This window comes from Apis laboriosa, unplaced genomic scaffold (genome assembly GCF_014066325.1).
Source record: "Apis laboriosa isolate Shangri-la unplaced genomic scaffold, ASM1406632v1 scaffold122_cov146, whole genome shotgun sequence".
NCBI lineage: Eukaryota > Metazoa > Arthropoda > Insecta > Hymenoptera > Apidae > Apis > Apis laboriosa.
In genome coordinates, this window is record NW_025221084.1 from 1875597 (window position 1) to 1901144 (window position 25548).

At 26.7% G+C, this 25548-nt stretch overlaps 3 protein-coding genes across 8 annotated transcripts in view; all 3 read right to left on the reverse strand.

The window, feature by feature from the left end:
• Positions 1–1389: 1389 nt before the first annotated feature.
• On the reverse strand, positions 1390–2286 carry LOC122720221. Its single transcript, XM_043946778.1, has 2 exons — positions 2260–2286; positions 1390–1734 (listed from the first exon to the last, which is right to left on the reverse strand). The coding sequence occupies exons 1-2, from the start codon at positions 2284–2286 to the stop codon at positions 1390–1392; spliced, it is 372 nt and encodes a 123-aa protein (XP_043802713.1).
• A 547-nt stretch (positions 2287–2833) lies between these two features.
• LOC122720262 (putative GPI-anchor transamidase) lies at positions 2834–4407 on the reverse strand. The gene is made up of 4 exons (XM_043946844.1): positions 4135–4407; positions 3450–4055; positions 3261–3371; positions 2834–3180 (listed from the first exon to the last, which is right to left on the reverse strand). Exons 1-4 carry the CDS (start codon positions 4192–4194, stop codon positions 2944–2946), a joined length of 1014 nt encoding a protein of 337 aa, XP_043802779.1. The 5' UTR covers positions 4195–4407; the 3' UTR covers positions 2834–2943.
• Positions 4408–15623: 11216 nt separating this feature from the next.
• Positions 15624–25548, reverse strand: part of LOC122720186 (follistatin-A) — a 75999-nt gene continuing 66074 nt past the window's right edge. Inside the window, exons 6-8 of one of the 6 annotated variants that reach the window (XM_043946717.1) lie at positions 22328–22515; positions 21577–21699; positions 15624–16904 (exon numbers count right to left, since the gene is read on the reverse strand). In XM_043946717.1, coding sequence (XP_043802652.1) covers positions 22397–22515 — 119 coding nt within the window. In that variant the 3' untranslated portion in view covers positions 15624–16904; positions 21577–21699; positions 22328–22396. Of the gene's footprint in view, positions 16905–19781; positions 20519–21576; positions 22516–25548 lie in introns of those variants that run through there. The other 5 variants (XM_043946716.1, XM_043946713.1, XM_043946712.1 and 2 more) reach the window with 5 other exon arrangements.

The window sequence follows — 25548 nt, forward strand, 5'->3', positions numbered from 1 at the left end:
AATAAATGAATAAATAAATAAATAAATATATATATATAAATATATGTATGTATACATGTGTGTATGCGTGTATTTATATATGTATACATATCTGCACGTATGTATACACATATATATACATTCTAACAAATGATTGATTGTGAGTCATTTAAATAATTGTTATATGTATTTTCTATATATTATGACAACTAATACAATGATATATATTGAGATGACATTACGGTACTATTAACTAAGTGTAGTTAAAAAAAATTAGGCGGGCGGATGCTCGCGTTACAAGAAAGAGATAGGAAAAAGTTGGATTGTTCTAGTCCAATATTTCTATAAATCTCGCTAAATGAAAATAAAAAAGAAAGAAAGAAAGAGAGAAAAAAAAAAAGTAAAAATGGCAGAGAAGGCGGGCCAGCGCGCAAATAATGCGAAATATTTAAAAAAACAGACAAAAACTAGAAAAAAAAGAAAACGATAGGAACGAAACACTCGAAACGGTTCCTTTGCACCTCGATCGGTGAAAGAAGTGTATCTTTTCATCTTGAAAATCATTTATGCATGGACTAGAAATGACGAAAGAAAACGCGATAATAAAAAAAGACACATGTCGTGGTGACATTTCGAGTGTGTTCGTTTACATATTGAAAAAAAAAAAAGATGAAAAAAAAAAGAAAAAAAATAACACTGAGTGAAGAAATCAATGTGGAATTTGCAACAAAAAAAAAAAAATGTATTTTCTCACTCCCACTGCGAGGTGTATGTTCATCGCTACATCTTATTTGGAACGAAAACCTAAATATTATATTATTATATAAAATCACTATATAATTGTAACGAAAATTGTTTTTCAAACGATGTGGTATTTTTATTGTAGATATTATTATATAACAAATAAAATCATGATTCATTATATCCTTTGTATGTTTACTTAATTTATTCGTATCTACATCGGGAAATCCCTTGATAACGTATAATAAAATATTAATTTTACATCGATTTTAAAGTGGTATTTATTTAATTAAATGATTGTTAATCTTAGATTTTAAATTATTGCTTTTCAAAATGAAAAGAAATCTAATTTAAAAAAAGTATATAATTTTATATAAATTTCAATTAACAATCCTCACTTACATCAATAATAAATGAATAAAAACAAATAATATTTTATATATATATTTATCCTAGAGAGGTTTTATAACATATTAGTTATTAGATAATATTTATATTAAACTATCACAAATAAATTCTTATAAGATATAATAAATAAATATTAATATTGTAACATTAAAGACATAGATTATTCATAATTCTTAAATAATCATACATGAGAATTAATAAATAAAATCATAGAGTCAAAAATATTTGTACTACAAATTTTTCTAACGAATACAATATTAATCAACAATCTACAAAGTTAGGTTTATCACACTGATGGGTAATCGTATTAAATATCAAATCACTTCGACAGTAAAAACCCTTTGGAACTGCGTTCACGTATTGACAATGGTAAAATTTTTTGCAGTTGAAAGGATCCCTGAAATATCCTTTTTCCATACATGTAGGGATAAGTGGAACAGTAGATATCGTTGGAAAAGAATGAACTGCAGGATCTTGAGGAGGTAACTGCTTTAAGGTATTGTCGTCAATGTCGTACACTTCGATATAATTCGTTTTTAGCTTGAACGACGAGGACGGTGTGCAGAGAGTAAAAATAACTATCAAGTAGATACCACAGAAACGCATCTGCAAAAAAAAAAAATATAGATTGTAAATTAGTAGTTTTAATAGTAATTTTAACACTTTTTACATTAAAATGTTATTTAACATTACATTGATTTGTTAAAAAAAACAAAAAATCAATCATAAAAGATTTATTGAATAATGTAATGGTAAAAATTATTTGAAAAATTTAAAAAATATTTGAAATATAATATATAGTAATTATTGTGATATTTTACTTACAAAATTACAAATGAGAAAATTATATTTATTTAGTTTCAATATAAATAAAAATGTTTTAACTGTAATTAAATATATAACTGTAATTAAAAATATAATTAAAATTATAATTAAATATATAAAAATATATATATATATAACTAATATACTAACTTTGAAAAATAATAAATTTTTTTTTAAAATCTCAATGATTTCCAAATTCGTCCGCGTACGATTAAATCGATTAACAACGCGCGATGCTATCAGCCGCGTTTTCTTGACTAACGTTTAGAATCTAGAGGATGTCTGATATCATACTTATATACTTACATGACATATATACATAACATCTATCATATTCATAGATATAATACGTAGAAATAATACAATACGAAGAAACATTGTTGATATTATGAATAGTAAATTTTTTTCATAAAGTGTTTATACTATTTCTTGGCATCGAAAGATAGTTTCGGGTAATTTAATTATGACCGTGACCATTTTTATGATTGTAGGGCAAGGCAATGTTTCAATGACGAATAAGATTTCATATATTTGAAATATATTTATAATGAGATCTTTAAAGATAATTTCGAATTATAAAATACATGAATGACTGATTTATTAGAAGAATTAAATATTACATGCTTTTTTTTGTAAAATTTAATTTGAAATTTACGTAATAAGTTTATAATATCACGTGTTCTATACATATGTTCTAATAGCATTATATTTTAATAATATTGCATTATCTTATATACAAATTTATCGATATTTTTTTGAACATATATATACTTTTCTTAATTTTCCTAATTTTCCTAATGAAATATTATATAAAAATATTTTAAGTTTTTCTAAATATACTTGAAATGGTAATATAATAAATTAGTCAAAAAATTTCAGGAAATACCTTTTTTTATTAACATTAAATATTTAATTATTTTATGTTTTTTTTTTATTTAAATATTTGAAAAGCAAACATAATTTTAAGAAATTTATATTTATTTCTGTAAATCACGTAAATTTTGATACATCTGGAAATTGTGGAACATAAGAATATTTCCTTTCCGGTTCGATTGTTTTTGTCTTATTTATTTTCACGGGCAAAACAGTCATTATACTCGTGGTTAATTCTACAGGCCTCAATGATCCAAAGAAATCTGTGACTGGTACTTTATTAGGATCCCTTCTAAATAAATCTTTTCTTACTCCTACTGTTGATAAGCAATAATGCTTAGGACATACTTTGAGCTAAACAAAGAATTAAAATAGTAGATTATTAATATAATAAATGCAATCTTAATTTAAAAATTGTTTTCTATATAACTTACAAATTCTCCCAATGTTTTGGAACTAGATGGTTCTATTTTTTCTAAGAAGTCCAATGCATAATATGTATATCTATCTATAATGTAAACGCCAATGGCAGGATCCAAATGATGCTACAAACAAAATGAAAGATATTGGTAATGATCAAACAGAAATAGTAATAATGCATAGCAATAATCTTAATGACTCACAGAAAGTGAATCTTCGCCTACTAGACTAGATGCAACTGCAAGAATATTTGGAGAATAAAATTTCTCATACATTGAACTTGCTTGACAAGTATCAACAATAAATAAAATTTCATGATATCTTCTTTTCTGCCACATTTGTTCTAATGCATCTGCAAGTTCTTTACTAGTAATTTCTTCAGAATCTTGAAATTTTAAGAATCCATTTCCACCATGACCAGTAAGATAAATTAAAATATTAGATCCTTCATCCGTTAATAATTTTTTGGATCTTGGTGTTTCTGGTGCTAATCGCCCAGTTAATAATCTCACAAAATTTTCTACAGTAACTTCATATCCTCTATAATCTACTTCTACATCATCTCCATAAACATTAATATGTTGTCTGATATTATTGAAAACTGTAGCTGGTCTAGGATTTCTTGGGTTGCATGCCATATCATCTGCTATCATTAGAATAATTTGTGAATCTGGTATACCTAAGCGTTTAACACTTCTATAAATGGATAATACGTTTGCTACATGTCGATAATTAAACCAAAATCGTGAAGTATCGACCAATACTGCCCAATTATTTGAATGCCCTGTCTTAGCAAAGTTTTCTGATATCTGAAAAGGTTAGATTTCATAATGATGATAAAACATATGAGAATATTATAAAATTAAATTATAATATATTTATACAAACCTCCCAAGTATAACTTAAATGAAAAATACAAAAAGCAATGATAAATCTTAAATACATCATGTTAATTGTGTATCACATAAATTATAAAAATTATTATTGCTTTTTATATATATTAACAATTTACAATAATGAAATTTCCAAGATTAAAATAAAAAATTAATCATTTTATTTGATTCATTTTTATTGTTAATTAATACTTAATTTTTTTATAACAGTAATCTTTATTATTGTTTATAAACTGATCTAATGAACATAACCTCTAAAATGCATATAGACAATTCAAGAATGTAGCATTAACTATCAGATGTCTCTGCAGTCAATACGAAAACTGCTACCTTAATGTCAAACAAATTTTATTAAAGTATAAGTTATGATATAAATAATAATTCAGGCAATCAAAAAAAAAAAATATATAGTTGATATTGAAATTAAATTTTAACGCAACATTATAAATAAAGTACATAATAGAAAAACTTACAATTTTATAATTTGTATTAACATTCTACAATCTTAAATTTAATAAAAATATTAATTAAAATAAATTAAGGAATTTATATAATAAAATATAAGATTCAATATTTAATATTTTATGTTTTTAATTTTGTATTGTAATGTGGATGATTTTTTCAAATGATCTATTTATGTTATAATATATTTATTTAAAAATAATAAATTATGATCAATATAAAAGATTTATTTAGATTTATTATAATAGATTTATTATTATTCTTTTATTATTTTAATAATTTTTATATTGAATTAGTTCTAATAATCTATACTCATTATATTTTTAATTGGTAAGATCTATAAAAATCTCAAAATTAATTAAATATATAATATATTATATTTTAATTTTCGCGCTGCTAAAATGTATAAAGAATACTATTTTAGCCAATTAGAAAGTCGCTAACATTTAGTAGCGAAACGAATCAATGCGCATCATAATGCGCATTATAGTGCGCATCATAGTGCGCAGTATAGTGCGCATTATAATGCGCATCATACTGCGCATGACAGTTTACAATTGAAAATTGTGGTAACAGGTTGCATTTCGTCGGTAGAAATATGTAATTACATAAAATTTTTATTTGTTAAAGAATTATATTACCATTATTAAGTTTAATTTTAAATTATTAAGTCTTATCTTATTAATATGTGTTTGTTTAACCGTTATTGTATCAAATATTTGTGACAAATTATCGTTTAATGGAAGCTTCGAAGACGTGATGGCTTTGAAAGTTGCATGGATAAGAATTAAGAAATAATTCATGAATTTTTGTGTAAGTATGATAAGATTTTACTAATTTTAAGAGAGAAATATAATTATTATACATTTCTTTCGTCTTTTTATTCACATAGAGAAATAATAAAAGAAATAGTTAATCATTATAATCAATTTATACATACATATATATGTGTGTGTATGCGTGTGTCTGTATTCCTTTCCTAAATGTATTTATTCGTACGTTTAACTTATGTTATTATTCTAATCGTATTATTTCTGTATTTGTTTTGATTTTACATTCAAGCTTGGAAACATTTCTTATAAATTATTTTTCTAGGAAATTGACGATTCACGTTGTGTTATTGTTGACACGTTTCTCGTCGACTTGTCGAATTATTAAACATATCCCCTCTCCAATTTGTAATTCGACATATTGAAATCGCTCGACGAGGCGTCATTTCGTTGTCGAAACTCGTAACGATTAGATTCTTTATTTTAAGTGTGTGATCTATTTATTTTGTAATATTTATTTGACAGTTATTTTTTTTACTTTTTAAACTACTATTCATTAATATATACATAGTATTATATATATATAATATACATATATTATATATATAATATATATAATATTAAATATTTGTTTAATTGTTTATTGAATATTAATATAATTAATAATTTTTTTGGAATAATTTATTCTTTTTTTTTTTTATTCATTTGACTTATCATTTAGTTAGAGTTGCCATTATTATGAACTTTTAAAATAAGATTTGAGTTAGATTATTTAATTTAATATTTTAATTTAATTCTTTAAACATTTTTTTTCCTTTTATTCATTTTATATATTTATTTTAAGGATTTGATTTTTTTTGAACAGATAACTAGTTTGTTGAAATTATTTTAGGTGGAAAAAAGGATTTTTAATGTGGATACCATTACAATTATAGAGAAAAGGTAAAATTTAAATTTCTGTTTCGGAAAGAAAAACATATATAAATATTTCTACATATTCTTTTTTTGAATTAATAATTATTTGAATTAATAATTTTATTTTAAATTAAATGATTAATTTATTAAATGATATTTATATATATTATGATATTAATTATAAATTACATAAAAATGAAATGAATAAATAAATTATCAAATATTATATTATTTTTGTAATAACGTAATTATGATATAATATAATTAAAATAACAATATATTTTTAGCAAATACGAAAAAGAAGAAAATATAAAAATATTTTGTTTCCTTTTCTATATTTTCTTTTCCTAATATAATTTTATTTTCAGATTATTGTAATTGCGTGCAATGCAATTAGTAGAGTCAGTGTTTGTTTCGTAATAGTATTTTTTATTTTTTTGCAAAATAGTTCTAAGTAAATTTAATTAAAATAATCATACGCGAACTTAGAATCAGTGCTTATTCGTCGATTGTACAAATGCGTTAATAGTTTTTTATTTTTATTTTTTTATTTTAAATATTTGTATTCGGTATAAGATAGAATCAGTGCTTCTCTCAAAAGAATAAGATCATCTATTATGTAAAGAGGTAATTATCTTTTTTTCTATTTAAATTTTTATACTTTTGAATTATATTATTGAAAAAACTTATACTATTGAAAAATAAAACCAGCAGAACCAATAGAAAATTTTAAATTTTTATTTAATGATTTCAATTTTTGTTATTATTATATTTATTAGATTTATTTTTATTATCATTATTTATTATTATTATATTTATTAGAATTTCAATTTTTGTCATGTAAATTATAATATTTCACTTTATTTCCACTTTTTGTTATAGATATTTTTCTTTTTTGTTACAGACACTTTGCTGTAAAGTACAACACTGATAGAAATGCAGATTCTTCGCATCTAATGGTGAGTCGCATGTTTTTTGGTTCCTCCGGTCACTCAATCATGTCGTAGGATGAAAGATCCAAATCGACAGAGTGATTGGTTGTATACGTAGAATTTTGCACGAGCACAGTGACCACGAGTATATATTATACTCGTGAATAGTAACATTTTCTTTTTCTATGTTTTATTTATTAGTTCAGGCTAGGTCTTCTTGTATATTGCCTTTTTAAATATTACTAATTTTCCATTTGAAAAAGTTAAATTATTAAAAATTAATCAAATTATTACTATATATTAATATGAATATTTGCAAATGTTAAATATCTAAATATGTGAATTTCAATTCATGAATTTTGACAATTTGACATTTTAAACAATTTAGTTACTTGATTTTCAAGATAGTATTAATAATAATAAATAGTTTTATTTTTCTTGTCTGAAAATGTATTAAATATTATATGCAAGAAGACATTTCGCGACAGATAGATTTTGAAATCAAAGCTACTAATTTTGAATATTTCTTTCATATTTTCGAAAATACGCTTTGATGAAAAATCGCCTGAGGATATTTACATTAAAATATTTAATTTCGAGTCATTATTTTCATTAAATTATATTTCAATCGTTTTTTTAATAAATATATTCTCTTTTAATTAATAATTTTTTTTATAAAATGTTAAAATATCAACAATTTATAATATTTTAATTATAATAAAATCATTAAATTTTAAAATATAAAATTACAAAAGAAATAAAGTTTATTAGATCGTTATTTATATCAATTTATATCAATTTTTAGCTCAGGATTTTCAGATTTAATCCCTTCCGTGTTCATTGCCAGAATCTCATTCACGTGCTCAGGTGCCACTTGGGTGAGAAAAAGGCGATGGGCACGATGACTTTAGTTGATAAATTTATAAAAATTTCTCAGCGACTGATGATGCGTTAGTGTATCGTGCACGACGTATTTTCCACTGTGTGTGTGTATGGTTAGGCTGTGGAATTGCGTCGTTTTTTATCTATAAATCTATTAACAATTATTAATTTAATTAGAATTTATGATAATAAATATGATAACAAATTCATTAATTAATAATAATTAATCTCAAATCGTAATATTTTATTTTACATTATTTATTTCATTATATATTTTATTATGTATTTTTCACGCAATGGTCACTAGCCATCCTCAGTCGATTTCAGGAAAATGGTACGTACACTTAGAGTGTGAAAGTAGTATGCCAAGCTCGGGTGTCGGAGGCGTCCCGAGACGTTTCCCTAGTTTAGGCTTTTGCGCCCGAGTATTATGCGTGAGAATCGTGGAACGAGTGTGTTGGTGTGCCTGTTTTGCCATTTTTTAAATATAGAGCTAGGCAGGATAGGTAGTATACTTCTGGTACGAATGTTAATTATAAGTAGGTAGGGCCGGGCAGGTTGTCACAGTCTCTGGTCGGGTAGGCGCGTTTTCGCGTGACAATCTGTTTCAGGGAATAAAATTTGAGAAATCGAGGGCAAAGCTGAGACGAGTGGACAGCAATGCTACTCGTCTCTGGCTTTGCTTGTCGATTTTTCGAGTTTCGTGGTCGCGGTCGCGATTTGCTTTCGAAACGAACGTTGCGCTCGAGATTCTGTGCATGTACGGAGAACGATCATTGCGATCGTTGGTCGTCCATACACTTAGCATCCGCGATTTAGTCTTTTTCTTTTCTTTTTTTCTTTGGTTTGCGATTAATGAATCTCGAGCCTAGGTTTAAGTTTCAGCGGGCATTGCGCCCGAAGGAGGAAGACCGAAGAGGCCTCGACAAATTGTCGTGAAGAGGGCTGCAACGAATGGCTTCTCATTTTTTGGATCTTTTTTTGGGTCTAAAGAATGGGAAGTCATTGTTACTATTTTGTCACTGTGCTCGTTTTAGTAATATGTAGTAATTGTTGTGTTGTCTGGCCAATTTGCATGCTGGCCCATCATCTACATCCAGTCATCATGGGCATCGCGATTTTTTTTATTAGTGTTGCGATACAAATGAATTACGGTTTGAATTTTAGAATCACGTTTATAAATTTCGCGTTTTGAATTAATGTTGCAATTATTATAAATTTGAAAAATATGATGATTACTTTTAATTATTTTGATTGTGATTTAGACTATTTTTTTTTTTTTTTTTTTTTAATTTATGATATCGGAATATTTGAAATAGTTTTGCATTTATATAATAATTTGTAAATTTTAGATTTAATTCTCTTTAAGAATTAGCGTTGCGTTGATAAATAATCGCGTTTTTTTATAATAGTGTTGCGTTAATTAAATGCCCATTTATAGAAGCATATTCCTGCTTCCGGATCATCTGTTACAATTAATTACTTTGTGATTGCAACAGAGAAAGAAAATTGTACGACAGCAATCTCTCATATGATTGCAATCTTCCGTTATTAGTGTTGCGTATAATAAAATGAGTGCATAAATTAATTTATTAGAGTTTCTTAAATAGTTAAAATATGCACAATAGTTTTTGAGAATGTATGTTTTTATCTTTTTTCTTTTTTTTTGTTGATCAATAATTGCATTGCAAATATAGTAAAGCACTCTTCGTGTCTTTTTTTGAAAAAATTTAGTATATTAGTGTTGCGGAATAGAAAAGATGTTCCACTCACGGTTTGATCGGTTTACATTGAGTGGATGATTTATTCTGATAATTTTTTTAATTAATTTTTCATCACCTTTTTTTTTAACATCTCCTTATGAAGATGTTATTAAAAATATTAAAAAATTTATTTTTTTTATGGATAAGTATCTTTGATTTGTAAGTATCTTTGAAAATTATAAATTTCATAACAATATTTTATTAATTTTATTTTTTTTTTTTCAGAAATTAATGTTTCTCTTTAAGGGAAATAAATTATTTTGTGTTTACTAATTGAATTTATTACAGGTACGAATTAAAAAAAAATAAATAGAAGATAATATAGGTAAAAATAATATTTCATTTGTTTGAAACTGATTATCTATTATTGAGTTTCATTAATTATTGTATAATTATGTTGTCTTTTAGAAATTATTTCAATAGAATAGTACAGAAGGAATGTACTATTTTTTTTTTCCTTTTTATAAGATAAATCTTCAAATTTATATTAAATGAATTCAAAGAGACATTTAATATTTTGGTAGGTTTATAAGTGATATATGTATATTTGTTTTTCTTTCCCGCTTTTCCTATTGATTTCCTCTTGATCCAAAGTTTGCCGAAATAATATTCTTATTTTTTAAGGCAATATGATCATGAATTGTTTGTTATTTCATAACTTTTTCACTCTTAACTATCAAATTCTTAAAATTTAATAATTACATAACTTTGTTCATTAGTTTTTATTAGCATATCCTTACTTAATTTTCTTTGGCCACATATCCTTAATATTTGATAGCTGCATAACTTTGTTTGTTCAGTTTGTTTGTTTAGTTTTCATTGTATCTTCATTTGCATTTTCTTTAGTCATATGTGATTCATATCATACCATAAATTCGTAAAAATTATAAAGTTATTAGTATGAATGTAGTGAATGTAGGTATGAATGAAGGATATGAAAAAAATCTTTTAGATTCTTGACAGGCAAGATTTATAAATAAAATATTTAATTTTTATGTAGATAGGAATAAGAAAAAACTTTTTCTTATTTAGATAGAATGGGATAGGATGTTTGAAATGTTTTAATATTTAAATTTATTTCAATATCTTTTGCGGGAACAGAAGATTACATCATAAAAAAACATTGATTGAATAATATATTTAAAATTAAGTGTATGCATAATCAAGAATGTTAATTAAGTAGATACAATGTACTGTAGACAAGTATAGAATTAATGGGCAAAATAGTATAATTAAATAGTATAATTAGATTAGCATGCTATGATGTAAAAAATACTTTATTTTTTTTTTTTTAAATTTTGATATTTTGATATTTTAGAATATATGATGTAAAGTTCTATTAGATGTTAGTATGTGATGTCTTTCTTGTTTGTGATTTACTATCTATGGTTTGAAAACAATGCAGGAAATATATTCAATTCAATCGTAAAAGTTAAATAATTTCTTTTTTATAATCAATAGATTAGTAAAAAAAAAATAATTAATTAGATATCAATATCATGTTTTAAATGCATGAATTTTAAATATAAATGAGAACAAATAATAGGAAAAGGATAGAGATAAAATAAGAATTGATTATTAGCGCTATCTTTTTGGTATTGGAGACATTTTCAAAAGAATTCAAAAAATGGCACTGATCTTCAGTTCTATCATAGAATCTCTGTAATACTACTTTATCCTACCTTTAAAATAATATCTTTAACACTTAAAAGATGGCGCTGACAATCAATTCTATCTCTATCTTCCTCCTATTATTTACAATCCTTTTCTATATTTCATCTACAGTTTTCTAGAGATGGCGCTGATTACTATATTTTTGTCCTTTTTGTCCTTTTGTCCTTCTTTGCTCTTCTTGTTTATATGTGATTAATTATAATAATTAAATAATTAATACATGAATAATTTAATAAATATATAAATAAATAAATAGTTGAATAAAAAAAATAAATAAATTGATAAATAAATAAAAAAATAAAAAAGAATATTATAAGAGAAGTTTTAGTTTTCAAAAATATGTTAATTTCTTATTATTAAATATAGATTTCTTTGAATTAGTTTAGAATTTTTAGAAATATTTTAATAATATAATCAATTGAGTATAAAGAATAACATTTATTTGGGTTCAAAAAGGGTTTGAAAAAATAATTACAGAAATAATTGATTGCCACGTTATAATAATTTATTTAAACATTTATACACCTATGATGTTCCACAGTCTTGAAAGTAGTTGCTAACCGATATATATGTATATGTATGTATATACATTCACATACACACATACAAACACATATGTATATACACATATACGCGCAGTACATGTATACATAGATAGATCGTTCTCGTAAATACATATAATATGTATACATATATAAATTTATTTTTCATTTACTTCGTTTCAATTTATTTATAAGTTATACCCATTTCGTTTACCGCCTAGATAAAGCATTCTCGAAACTTAAGAAATTAATCAATGATTATTACGCTATCCTGTATACGTTTGCACAATTTACGACCGCATTTTCGACGTTATATATTCTTTACAATGATTACTGTCGATTATTTTAGGTACGCAGAAGTGCATGGGTTTTATCTTTGAAACATTCTTCTTTGAGAAATTCGTTTCATTGCTTTGCGTTTCTCAATTTCTCTACACGTTCTTTTCATTTATTTACTTATTTATTTATTTATTTATTTATTTATTTATTTATTTATTCTCTCTTCATCATTTTTTAAAAAGTTATTTGGAAGCTAAGAGACATTTAATTTAATTTACACGGGCTTCCTATTTTATCACCTATTATATCGTCGGTCTATTTTTCCTTAAATTATACAGATTTTACGTGAATCATGCGATACGTTGGACACGTGCTGTGGAAAATCGCATATGGACAATCGCAATCTTTGAACTTAAGCTATAATCGTAGAAATATCAACGTAAATTAAAAATGTATATCGTGTTATAAAGGTTGTGCTATTCTAATTTATTTGTCTTGTAATTTTTCGCTTTCTATTTTTTTTTTTTTTTATTGATATACGAATATTAGCTCAAGCTTCGAATTTTGAAAAAAAAAAAAAAGACTCGATTATTGTGTTCTTTAATCTTTTTTACTTTCTCGTTTCTTCGTGAGAAAAAGATATATTTATTTTTCTCTTTTCATTAATAAAGATCAAAGTATTGGTATATTCTTCGTTTATATTATATCACAAGTTTAATACCGTAAGTTTCGTCGTAAACGTGTTATATTCTTTTTTTATTAACATACAATGTGTAGATATAAAATTTTTAGATAGTTTCGTAATATAACATCATAAGATTCAAATTTCTTTACAGCCACTGAAGTAATCACAATTGAAAACAGAAATCTTATACGTTTGATTATTTTAGAGTATAAAATAAAATTTGATAGATAAATATCATTTTTATAGAACGCGACTCAATCTTGTTTTCTTCATCAACATATTACAAGATATATTTCCTAAACAATTAGATTAATATTTAAAAAAATTTTTTATCGAATTTATTTTTAAAAAATTAAATTAATATTTATAAACGAAATAAAATATCTTGTATCAAACATTCCATTTGTTCTCACTGTTTCATCAAAGGTATACGAATATGAATATTTATTTACTATATGTATCAAAATATACGATAACAAGTTTAGGAAATATATATTTTTCAAGTTTGAAGTTTATATAAGTTGGTATCAATCTCATTGTAGAGAAATATCTGTGTTCGAGTTCTTATATGCAAATGACATTTATCTTTTATCTTGATCAATGCAGAGAGTTTATTACGAAACGATGGCCGATTTTTTTAATGATATGCATCGATTTCTTACGCGAAACGAAATGGCAACATTTTTAAAACCAAGTATCGCAATAAATTAATTAGAAACACAGTCTTGATGAATACTAACAACGTTTATAATTTAACCGATTATAGTATTATTTCATATCTCGTTATTAAATAAGTTAAACATAGCAACGAATCAAATATATAGAATTTATTATAAACATCTAAAATAAAGTTCCATAATAATAATATTTAGCGAAAATAAATAAAAATATACGTTAAATTCGTATTGCAATGAATAAAAATGATAACGATAGGAAATATTAAATTATATTACTCGAACACATAAATTTACAAATAATCACGTTAAATTACTTTACGATATATCGCGTTTTTCTTTCTTGGATAGTATATTTAATCAATATACATATTTTTTTTATCTAATAGTGGCAAATTTCGTTACTCAATATTTAATTTTATTTACGATATCTAGTGAATTAAATATGCGATAATAATATCATTAGTAGAGATTTTCATTACAATTGTTACTGACAAGATCATATTTTTATAATACATAATAATCGTACAGATAGATAATTGGAATAAAGTTAAAAGAATTAACATAATAAACATAGTAAAATATTCGAACGTTTTTTGAAGTACACCACTGATTGAAGTGACCTACATTTTTCACTCTTTATAAATTATGTTATGAACAAATACGCTAATTTCCTAAATTCACGAAATAGTTTTTTCTCCGACAATGAATTAACGAATGATATAATTTTTTCGAATAAGACAAAACTATTTCTTTAAGAGGTTGATAACACTTTAACAATTGTCGTTTTCATTGTCAAATGGAATCACAAGAAATTTTGAATATTTCAAAATTATCAACATAAAGTCCCCCGAAAGAGGCGAGTATAAAATCTCTTCTCCATCAAAAAATTAAAAATTAGATATATGCTAAAGAAAAATTTAAAATCGAATTTTCATTGATAATTTTCTTCTTCTTTCGCAATGTTGATCACAACTTAATCGAAAGAGAAACGTTAGTAGGTTGTCTTTATTGTCCCTTGCTCGACATTACCGTATGTTGTCTTTCTCTTATTTCGATCGTCTTCGGCGCTCGAATCCTCTTGCCGAGAAAAGTTTCGAGCAGACTCTTAAAGCCGCGTTTACATTGGGCAACTTTCGAACAATCGGATAGATTGATCTTAAATCGATCAAAATTGTTCTTTCGAACGAAATATTAATTAATAATCGAAATAATTTTTAATCCTTCAATTACCAATTATTCAAAAGTCTTTCGATTAAAAGACTGCGTTTACATGAAATAATTTTTAACCGATCCAAAGCCATTTATTTTACCCAATTAAAATTTAATTTGTTCCGGTTGCTCGATTAAAAGTTGTTTAAAGCAACTTTCCTCTCGAATAATAATAAATTAAGTTAGATGAAAGAATATAATTAATATTTGTAAAGAAAGGGATATTTATTTATAATAATATTTATTATATTTTTTTGAATTAAATTTCGATAAATCATAGATCGATTCTTTTGTCAAAAGTTGTCTAACGTAAACGCTGCTTAAAGTAATTCTAATGCAATATGTTCGCGAGTTATACATTAAATCGATATCGAAATAATAATTACGGCAGACATATCAAGGTGACGTTTAATTTTTGGTTCGCACAATGTACTACTGTTAGAATAGTCTAAAGCTCTACTAATAGAATAATTTATGTATATTAAATTTATATTATATACGTTATGTATAATACAGGAACTATATTATCGCATACAATTGCATTTCCATCTAAAAACGATTTCAAACGTTCACAGGTAATAGACATTCGATATTTGGAACCGAATGTCACGAATATCTCGTTCGCGTTCTTCTTTTTTTTTTCTTTTTCTTTTTCTTTTTTTTTTAAATCGTTCGTTTCGGTGCATTTACATAGTTTTTCTTTTTTTTTTTTTTTTTTTTTTTACTTTTCTGCACCTTGCTTCTAGCGACGATAGACAGATCTCATCTGATAAATACGGTCCATTCCGGTTCGCGTAGCCTCGAAATAGGCGAACAGAATACATGAGACAAAGGCTGGATAGAAATATCCAATACCGAATTGCACAAGTAGTCTCGCGTAAATGTCGAAATGAGTATAAATTTATTGCCATTCGGATTTGTAATGTCATCGCACATGTCACCACGCAAGAATGAAATTATCCGGCCGGAATTTCTTTTTCTTTTTTTCTTTTTTTCTTTTTTTTTTATTTCGTGATTGGTTTCATGTATTCGGATTGCAACAATAGAGGTATCATAGGTTCCCGCTTATTCTTCGAAGAATTAAAATAATTTTTATACTCGTATTGATCAGAAAATCAACGAAATTGAGTATTGCGTTTTCTCAAAATTTTAAAATTAATTAATTTGAATTATAATATTTGAATATCGCAAATATAATCAACGTGTTAATTATATTAAAGTTAATTATATTAAAGATACGGAATTTTTAAAATGTTGCAAATGATCAATTAGTGCATTACGAAAATTTGTTTCGGAACAATAGAAATAAATGCCGAGTTGTTTATTTACAAATTATATTCGAATTTTAAATATCGCGATTGACTATACAATTATGTATTGTAGGAACAATTATTCGAATAACATTAGTGCAATTTCAAAATATTACATAACATAAAATTCTCTAAATAAAGAAATATAAACGAATCTTAAACATGGTGGATAAATAGAGAATTATTTATTACAAAAATCCTATTCAAATATTACGAATAGAAATTGTGAATATCGTAATGCTAAATATTTATCGATACGAATAGTTTTTTCGTGAAAATTTCTTTTTTTTTTGTTTTTTTTTTGAGAGAGACGTCTCGTTATTATTAACAGATAAATAAAGGGCATTGGAACAGCGTAAAGGAGACCGTTCGAGACGCCAAAGAAACGCGTTTCCTTGTAAAATATCTCAGAAATAATTGTATCTCCTTTTTAAGCGAGAATTGGCGTTATTGCAAAGTAATTCCAATCTTGTATTTTTACAATGCGGGGTGTCGCGACGTATCCCCGTTTCTTGGAACACTTTTGCGGCTGTCAGGAACGTTAATTGTTTCGCGTGGATGGTAGGCCATGGAGAAGTTTGCATTCCGCAAAATCAGACCCATGGGACAGAGTTTGTCGAGCAAAGAAAAGAATAAAATAAAGATGGGTAGATAAATCACGTTCTCTATAAATAATAAAATATACAATTCTCTACAAACACTTTCGTCCGAACAAATTGCACAAAATTTTATGAACATTTTCTCTCTCTCTCTCTCTCTCTCTCTCCCTCTTTTTAAATTTCTTTCTAACATAATAACGAAAACTTTATACAAAAATTGAACTTTCGTTAATAAATAATAATAGAGGAAACATTAACGAATAAAAAAAAAGACTTAACTTAAACTTCTCGAACCAATTGTTGTATAATAAAATAGTTAAAAATTCATTGCAATTGTTTCTTTTTTTTTCTTTCTCTCTCTCTCTCTCTCTCTCTCTTTCTCTTTCTCGAAAATGCTTTTTCCGGAAAATTATTTACAATTCGTTCAAAGATATAATATTTCTTATCCTTGACATACTTTTACGTTACTACTTTGATAGGGGAATAAATGAAGTAAGTGCTACTCGAGATGCCAAGAATTCTTCATCTCATGGCTTCGATAATATCTTAAAATTGCAAAACATCCAATTTAATTTCAACCAGCAGTATCATATTTCACGAAAATCATATGACACGATCACGCGTAAGACAAATTAATAAATGATCGACAAAGTGGGCTCTTATCATTCCCCTATAAATTATCTCATTCCTGAATTTTCCAGTTCCACGATTTTTCCATCTACAGAATCAGTGCAATAATCGATAATTTATTCGATCGTGTAGGTGAGAGGTGACACGTGTAAAGCGGTTGACAACGTATGAGAGGAAAAATGTGAGATACGTGATCATAAACCAATAAAATGTGTGCGAATAAGCGGAGCTGTTAACGCAGGCCGTAAAGCTAACATAAATTAAGTACGAATATTATGGGAATTCTACTGGCGCCAGACTGGAGGCATTGGAACGATCGAAAATGTAACGGGCTGATATCGAAGATATGGACTGTGTAATATTGTACGCGCATTTAAGAAAGCGTAATTTAAACGTTGCGTTCGTTCAGAGTGCCATTTTTGAGCGCAAACTTTCCTCGTCGAGGCGGGTGAAATTCTTGGTACACGATATTAAGAATGACACGTTGCTTACACGTGAAATTTCGATTTAGTTATTATATTATTTCTGTTTTCGTTGAATGAAAATATTGACGATTTAGTGAATGATAGTTAGATTAATTAAATTCTGGAAGATATACCTAAATATTTGGAATTTTTATATTTTTCACGACGAAAGTTTCATTTCTAATGTTTTCTTCTTAATTTCATTAAGATTGAAAACATATAAATTTTGTAAAGATCAATTTTTAAATAAGAAATTATAGGTTTGATTATTGATAATTATCTAAATTTCGTAATTTTTTTATACACGAATATATGAATAATATATTCTAGGGTTAATGAAAAAATAAATATAATTAAAAAAATGAATTTAATCGAAAAATTATTAGTTTCTGTTTATTAATACGAGAAAATTATTTAATGAATATTCCAGGAAAAAAATTAAATTTTATATCTAATTTTTGATTATTGATTCATTATTATAAAACAAAATAATAATATGTAAAGCATTTGTAATATAAATAATTTTTAACAAATGCTTTTTCAGAGTTAATATTGATCTAACTCTCTCTATTTTGCTGATTTTCTAGCTATTTACCTTCGTCGCGTAAGGTTGAATAATACTGATTCATATAGAATTAATCTGTCTGGTTTCAAACGAAAGAAACTGTCGATTACTATTTTTCATAAAAAACATTTTCACTCGTGAAAAATTTAAGCTAAATCTTAAAATGATGGAACTTTCTTTGTTAATTTTTCGTAATTAAAAATCTTTCGTTCCAAGATGTTCGATTCCCGTGTAAAAATATTTTACATTTTGTGAAATAACATGATTAGTCAAAAAGAACAGGCACACTTACTCAAAGAAATAACAAAAAAAAAAGAAATAATAAAATGATAAATTCCGCAAAATAATATGTACAAAAAAATTTACAATAAATAAATAAATAATACTTTAAAACTTTAACATTTTATCATGGAAGGAGAATATTTTCACCTGTTCTTTTTCTCATTAAATCAAAATTTTTTCCAAAGTAAAATCCATTAATACATTGCGTACAGCCTCGTTTCACAGATTTATCGTCAATTCCATAAAGCTTCTTTAAATTCATTATCGGTTTTTCAGTCTTTCTCTTTTCTTCAAAAATTTCTTTCGTCGTTTATTTTCTCATTTTCCTTCTCAAGGATGCAATTTTATTGAAAAATTCTTTTTTCTAGTGACCACTTTACGACTAGCTGGCGAGTTATCGTATACAGACAAATATTTTACATTACTTAACGTCTTCGCATATACAATGGCTTACGATTATATGTTCAGTTTCGACATTTAAAATGTTATTCAATCATTGAACCATTGACTTTCTTTCGAATGACGTCTTTGGTCGTATTCAAATTTCATTTTCATAATAAAATTCGTGTAACGTCAGCATGTGATGATACAACATAAGCGTAATTTCGCGATTCGATCTTAATATTCTATTATTAAAAGCTATACGCAATGTATTAATTAAGAAACAGCGTTTTGATGAAGTATAATTGGTAAGTTGATTGGAAAATTTTACTACTAAATTTTACTATTATTAATTGATGATGTTCATATTTTCAAATTTATATTTTTATAAAGATGAAAAAATATATAAATAAAAACTTTTTTCTAAATTTTAAATATTGTATATTGCAAAGAATATTTTATTTTACTAATAATATTTTTGAATATATGTATAAACATTTAATTTACCATGATTTATTTAGCAAACTTAATTATTCTTAAATTAAAGAAAAAAAAATATTTTTAAAATGTATATTGTATATATATTTTTATAATGTACATGCATACATATTTCTCAAAAGAAATTTTCTTAATAATTGTTTATTCGTTCATCAAAAAGTTTTGAGAAAAATAAATTATGAAACTTTCCAATCAACTAATAATTTCGATAATGGGACGATCAGGTCAAGTTCGATAATGATCAGATCTGCGACTATCACTTAAGTTTCATATTAGTTCTGCGTTTTCCATTCCATTGAGCCCTAAAAATGATCTACTCTTGAACGACATTTAACGATTATGAACATGAATTGATTGAGTCGAAAATTCTTCGAAATATACGAATGACTGCATCGACGTTCATTAACACTTTCGCGATTAATTTATCACGATTGAACAGGACACGAAATAGATAACGTTAGATAGAATATCAGGAGCCAGTGCAATTGTATGGCTGTGATTTGTTAAGTTTGATTATTCATGATATACGAGTTAAAGAGTATTTCGATTAGTGAATGAATCGCTAGCTTAGTTAACTTTATTGTTTTTTCCTTTTTATAGTATCTGATGAGAGACTCTTACGTTACGAAATAATGCAAGCATAATGTAAACTATATGTACAGAAATTTCTATTAAATAGTATGTGTATCGTGTATCTAAAACATACGTGAAATACTGTACACGTGAAATAACGTGTAAAATAACGTATATTTATACATACTATTTCACGTGCTTCACGTGTATAATTACTGTCTTGATATAATAGTATGTATTTTACGTGTTGGCAATCAAACTTCATATTACACTGTGTACATGTTATCCTGTTAAGAGAAACGAAAGAAGAATAAAATTGGTGTTATGTTGAAGTTCAACACGATTCTCCAATCTCTCTCTCTCTCTCTCTCTCTCTCTCTCTCTCTCTTTCTTTCAAACACACTCACATACACACACACACACATACGCACAGATTTCGTTTATTCGTATTATTTCGAACAATAAATTAATTAACATTGTAATAAATTAATACAAAAGAAAGAACACTGTGGTATATTATCGATTAAAACTAATTCGAATAAAAATATAATGCTAGAAGAAAGATAGAAGAAAGAAAAGAGACGACGAAAGAATACTTACAGCAATTTACAACTTATAATTCATAGACTAACTATGCCTAACTTTTATGGACATTTCATGTGATACACCAAGATTTATTGTACTCTTAAAATATCAGAAAATCGAATTTATGAACGTTGTTACTTCTAAAATACTTTTTTTTTTTTTTATACAAGGAATACAATGATAATTGATGAGACTATTAACTCTTTAATGCTCATAAATGAAAATTCTGTTATGAATTATATATTTATAAAAGACGAAGAAATTTAGGATTATATTAGTATTTTTTTCAAGTCTCATATTATAAAATATATCTAATCACTTAAAGATATTATAATTACATTATAAAAAGGAAATTTCATTGTATACGCGAGATGGCAGTTCTTTTTTGTTTCAATTGATTCACAAATAAATACAAATAAAATAATTGAAATACAAAAGAAATTCTAAACTCGTTTCACTTATTATCCAATTTTTATTTTTTATTTTTTTTATAAATAATACCCGATCAATTTTCCCAGTTAGAAAAATTTGGCCGATTAATTAATAATTAATAATTCTCAAATATTTAAAATAATAAACTGCGTTAAAACAAAAAAAAAAAAAAAATAACGATAATACAATTCTCAAAGAACTTAAAGAGTTAAAAGTTCTCTCTAAAAGAGTTAAAAGATCGATTCGAAAGATCAATTTTAAATAATTAACTAATTTAATTTCACAAATTCGTGAAACGTATATGTACATCGAAACAATAGATACAAACCTGCTTAAATGGCTCCTGGTAGGTAGCAAACGCGACACGTTACCCTCATGTAACACGCGTTTATCGCGTGCTTCGATCACGAAAGTGTTAATTAGTCTCGATTCGTTGGCTTTCCGCTTCCTTCTGAGATGAAAAACAGAATAAAATAAAATAAAACGAGAGAAGAAGTGGAGGTGGGGGGGGGGGGAGGGATGAGGAGGAAGAATAATGTCGCCTAATGCGCGAACGAACCTGCGAAACCTCGAAATCCTCCCGAAAAACGGAGAAAAGAATACTGATCTGCCCTTAATCTATACATATCCGGCACGAATATCTCGCCATCCTCGAGATTTAATGACGTTCCAAAATTGCGTGTCACCTTTCGAAAAGAGGAAGCACAAAGAAAACGTGTCCGCCCTCCGTCGTTCCTCCAAGTTCCCCGGAAGCTACGACCGGGGAAATTCACACGTGGCAATTCTCGCGTGACATTTCCCTAATACGATCTATTATCTAGATCAAACCTTACAACACGAAACTTAATCCATATAATAATCGCGCAACTCTAACCTAACCTAACGAACAGTTTCATAATTTAATTTCCTCCAATTTCGCGTTTGGAATTTAATATAATTATTATCGTAATTATCCTCTCCGATCGTTCTTCCCTGATCAGAAAGATCAGAAGATCGATGATAAGTATAGATAATATCAATACGCGTTTCCTCCGCGACACCAATCCGCGTGGTTCCTTGGCCTAGTAGCGAGCACCTACGGAGAAAATGTACGACTCGTGTGTCGCGTCGGTCACACAGGATCGACCGATCGATCGATCGATCGCGGGCTACGACAACGCCAAAGAGCGATGGGTCTGGCCGTTGTACGATAGGGAATCCGTGTCCTCGAATCTCGCGTCCTCGTCCGCCAGATCGACGCCATAGTTGCTCGAGGTGTTGTCCTCCTCTGTAACAAAGGGGCAAAGCAAAAGGGTGGTTATTAAATTAAAATCTTGTTGTGGATTGAGCTCCGCCTCGATTCGATATCTGCCCGCGAAATTCGATCGTTATCTTCGATTCGATGAGAATTCGAAACGAATCGTGGATCGGATAAGTGTTACGTGAGATTTTTTTCTCTTGGATTTTTTCATCCTTTCTTTCTTCTTCTTCTTCCTTTTTTATTCTTTTTTCTTCTTCTTCTTCTTCTTCTTCTTCTTCTGATTCTGCGCGTACGGTTACGGTTGATTTGTTGTATCGTGGGCGATAATGAATGCCGTTAAACTGGTTATCACGTATGATTTTATGCGTTTCTTCTCTTCTTCTCCTTCTGATCGTTATTATCGTGCTTGTTGATCGATGACGTGACACGTGAGCGGACGAGAAATTGAATTGTAAATGACACGCGAGAGTTAATTCATCTTTGCTTTCTACCATATGGTTATGGACGAATGGATAAGCGATATGGCGGTAGGGTAAAAGAGAAGATATATATATAAGTACGTAGAATAATTGTATAATATTTTTCGTTGGTAGTTTCACACGATTTAAGTTATTTAATTTAATCTAATATTGGTATGATGCAAAGATAAAATTTTAATTAGTTTTACGTGATATTGAACTGATCGATACATTATTAATTATGATTCCTATTGTAGTTAATCTTTTTAGTTGCTAGCCTTTTCGTACATCTGCCACATCTATTTTTAATCTTAGTTTTTAATAATAAATTTGTAAATTGAAATGTATCAAAGTATTTATATAGAATATTTATCAGTTTAAAAGATACTTTGATTTTAAACAAATTTTAAAATATGAATGATTTCCTTGCCTTTTAAAAATATTTTTTAAAATAACGAATTGTCGAAATAAATATATATAGTAAATGAATTTTGATAGATTGATAAAGAAAAATAAGTTTAAAAATTTTTAAATCATTCCATTTGCATCAAACGTATACTCGAAATCATTTTAATCATATCCTATGAAATTTTATTCTATCGTTTTAGAATATGGCTAGATACAATTTACACGAAACATTCTCTTATTATGGCTCTTTTCAAAGAAACCGCGTTTAAAGTTTTATTTGAGAAAATAACATTTCACGTGCACCAATCTAATAATATGAGTCGACGTAACACACAATAAATATTAAATCTCTTTCCTTTCGACTTACTTTTAGACTTACTTTCATTCACAATGTAGAATACGATATAGAATAATATATAAATATATATATATTAATATAAGAATAAAAAAAATTGAAAGTGATTTCGCTGTTGCACACAGAGGAGAGAATAATATATGGCACAATACAACTTCGATAAATATTTTACGTGTAGATCGACAGTTCAAACGAGCCACGTTCCACGCGTTATTCATCATCGATATTATTCACTGTCGTTCAATAAAAATTTCAACACCGAATGCGTGTCACGAAGTTGAATTTATCTACACTCGACCTAACAAAACCCAAACGCTGCACCGTTACTTCGTCTTTATGGTTTGCTGCGTAAAGACAATGCAAATTATTCAAAAGCTTCTGTTCACGATCTCTTTTAGAATTTGCGTAACAGTGAACCCGTCATTGTATTATTTCCTGATGTAATTGCGATATATATATATGTACGAGGATTTGCGGCATGAAAGAAACTCTCGTTTAACTGCGCCCATTATAATTTAGAGAAAGGAGCTTATACTCTATGCGTTATTGTGCGAGAGAACAATTATTGAAAATAATAAACGCGTGAAAAATATGATATACGGGAATAGAATGTAGGAAACTGTCGTCGTTACGTAAATTTATTTGTTTATTTTCACTGTAACTGCAAAATATGATGTGCGATACGATAAATGTACAAAGTTATAATCGTTATAAAAAAATTTTAAGCGTTACAATATAATTTCACTTGTTTATTTTATTATACAATTGTGCGAGAATGAGCTTAAGATACTTGGGCTCTCTATTATCCATTTAATAGTCATAAATAAATTCTATATTCTTGCACATATTATTGCGAATAATGCAATTATATGCAAATTTCAAATTGAATAATTTCTGATTCAACAATTATTATATAGGAATATGTTTTATTCGTTCTTTAATAACATAATAAACGGGGGGAAAATTATTTTATTTATTTATATATATATTTATATATTATTTATATATTATTTATTTATTTATATAGTTTATAATAGTTTGCAGTAAAAACACGTTTCTTGTATTTTGATGCAAGGAGCTGATGATCTTACATTATTGGAATATATTTTAATTACTTAGAATGTGATATACGAGATATCATTGACAATTTTATCCTCATCATCAAAAATTATTTTATTATATCGATAGTTTATAATAGTTTGCAATAAAAACACGTTTCTTGTATTTTGATGCAAGGAGGTGATGATCTTACATTATTGGAATATATATTTTAATTACTTAGAATGTGATATACGAGATATCATTGACAATTTTATCGTCATCATCAAGTAATTCTATTTATTCTGTTTATTATTACGATTATTTGTTGATTACGAAATTCATGATACGATAAACGATAATAAAATATCATTGGTGTAGAAATATCTTTCTTACTACATTCATCTGCATGTCTATTCTATTTAATATAATTTTTAATCATTCCGAACTTGTTAATAACGGGTACAAAAATATCGTGGCGCAAGAGATTATAAATAGATATTGGCAATATTAACGAGATCGTGATCGAAGTAAAATAAGTTTATACTAGTGGCAATTCCAGAAGCTGATATAAGCTTTATTGATATCGTAGATGTGGTAAATAGAGCATGCCACGAGTTCGATAAATTCTATCGCGATTTAAAAAAATCTTGGGTCGTATTTGAGATAAAAGTCGGAATAATTCACGATGCAAGGAAGCTGATGCGTAAACTCTCCCGTTTATGCGCGACATGCAACAGGTTTCTACGTCTACGACTCAAATGTCTACACATACGCGCGTGGACAAAAGCATTTTATCGA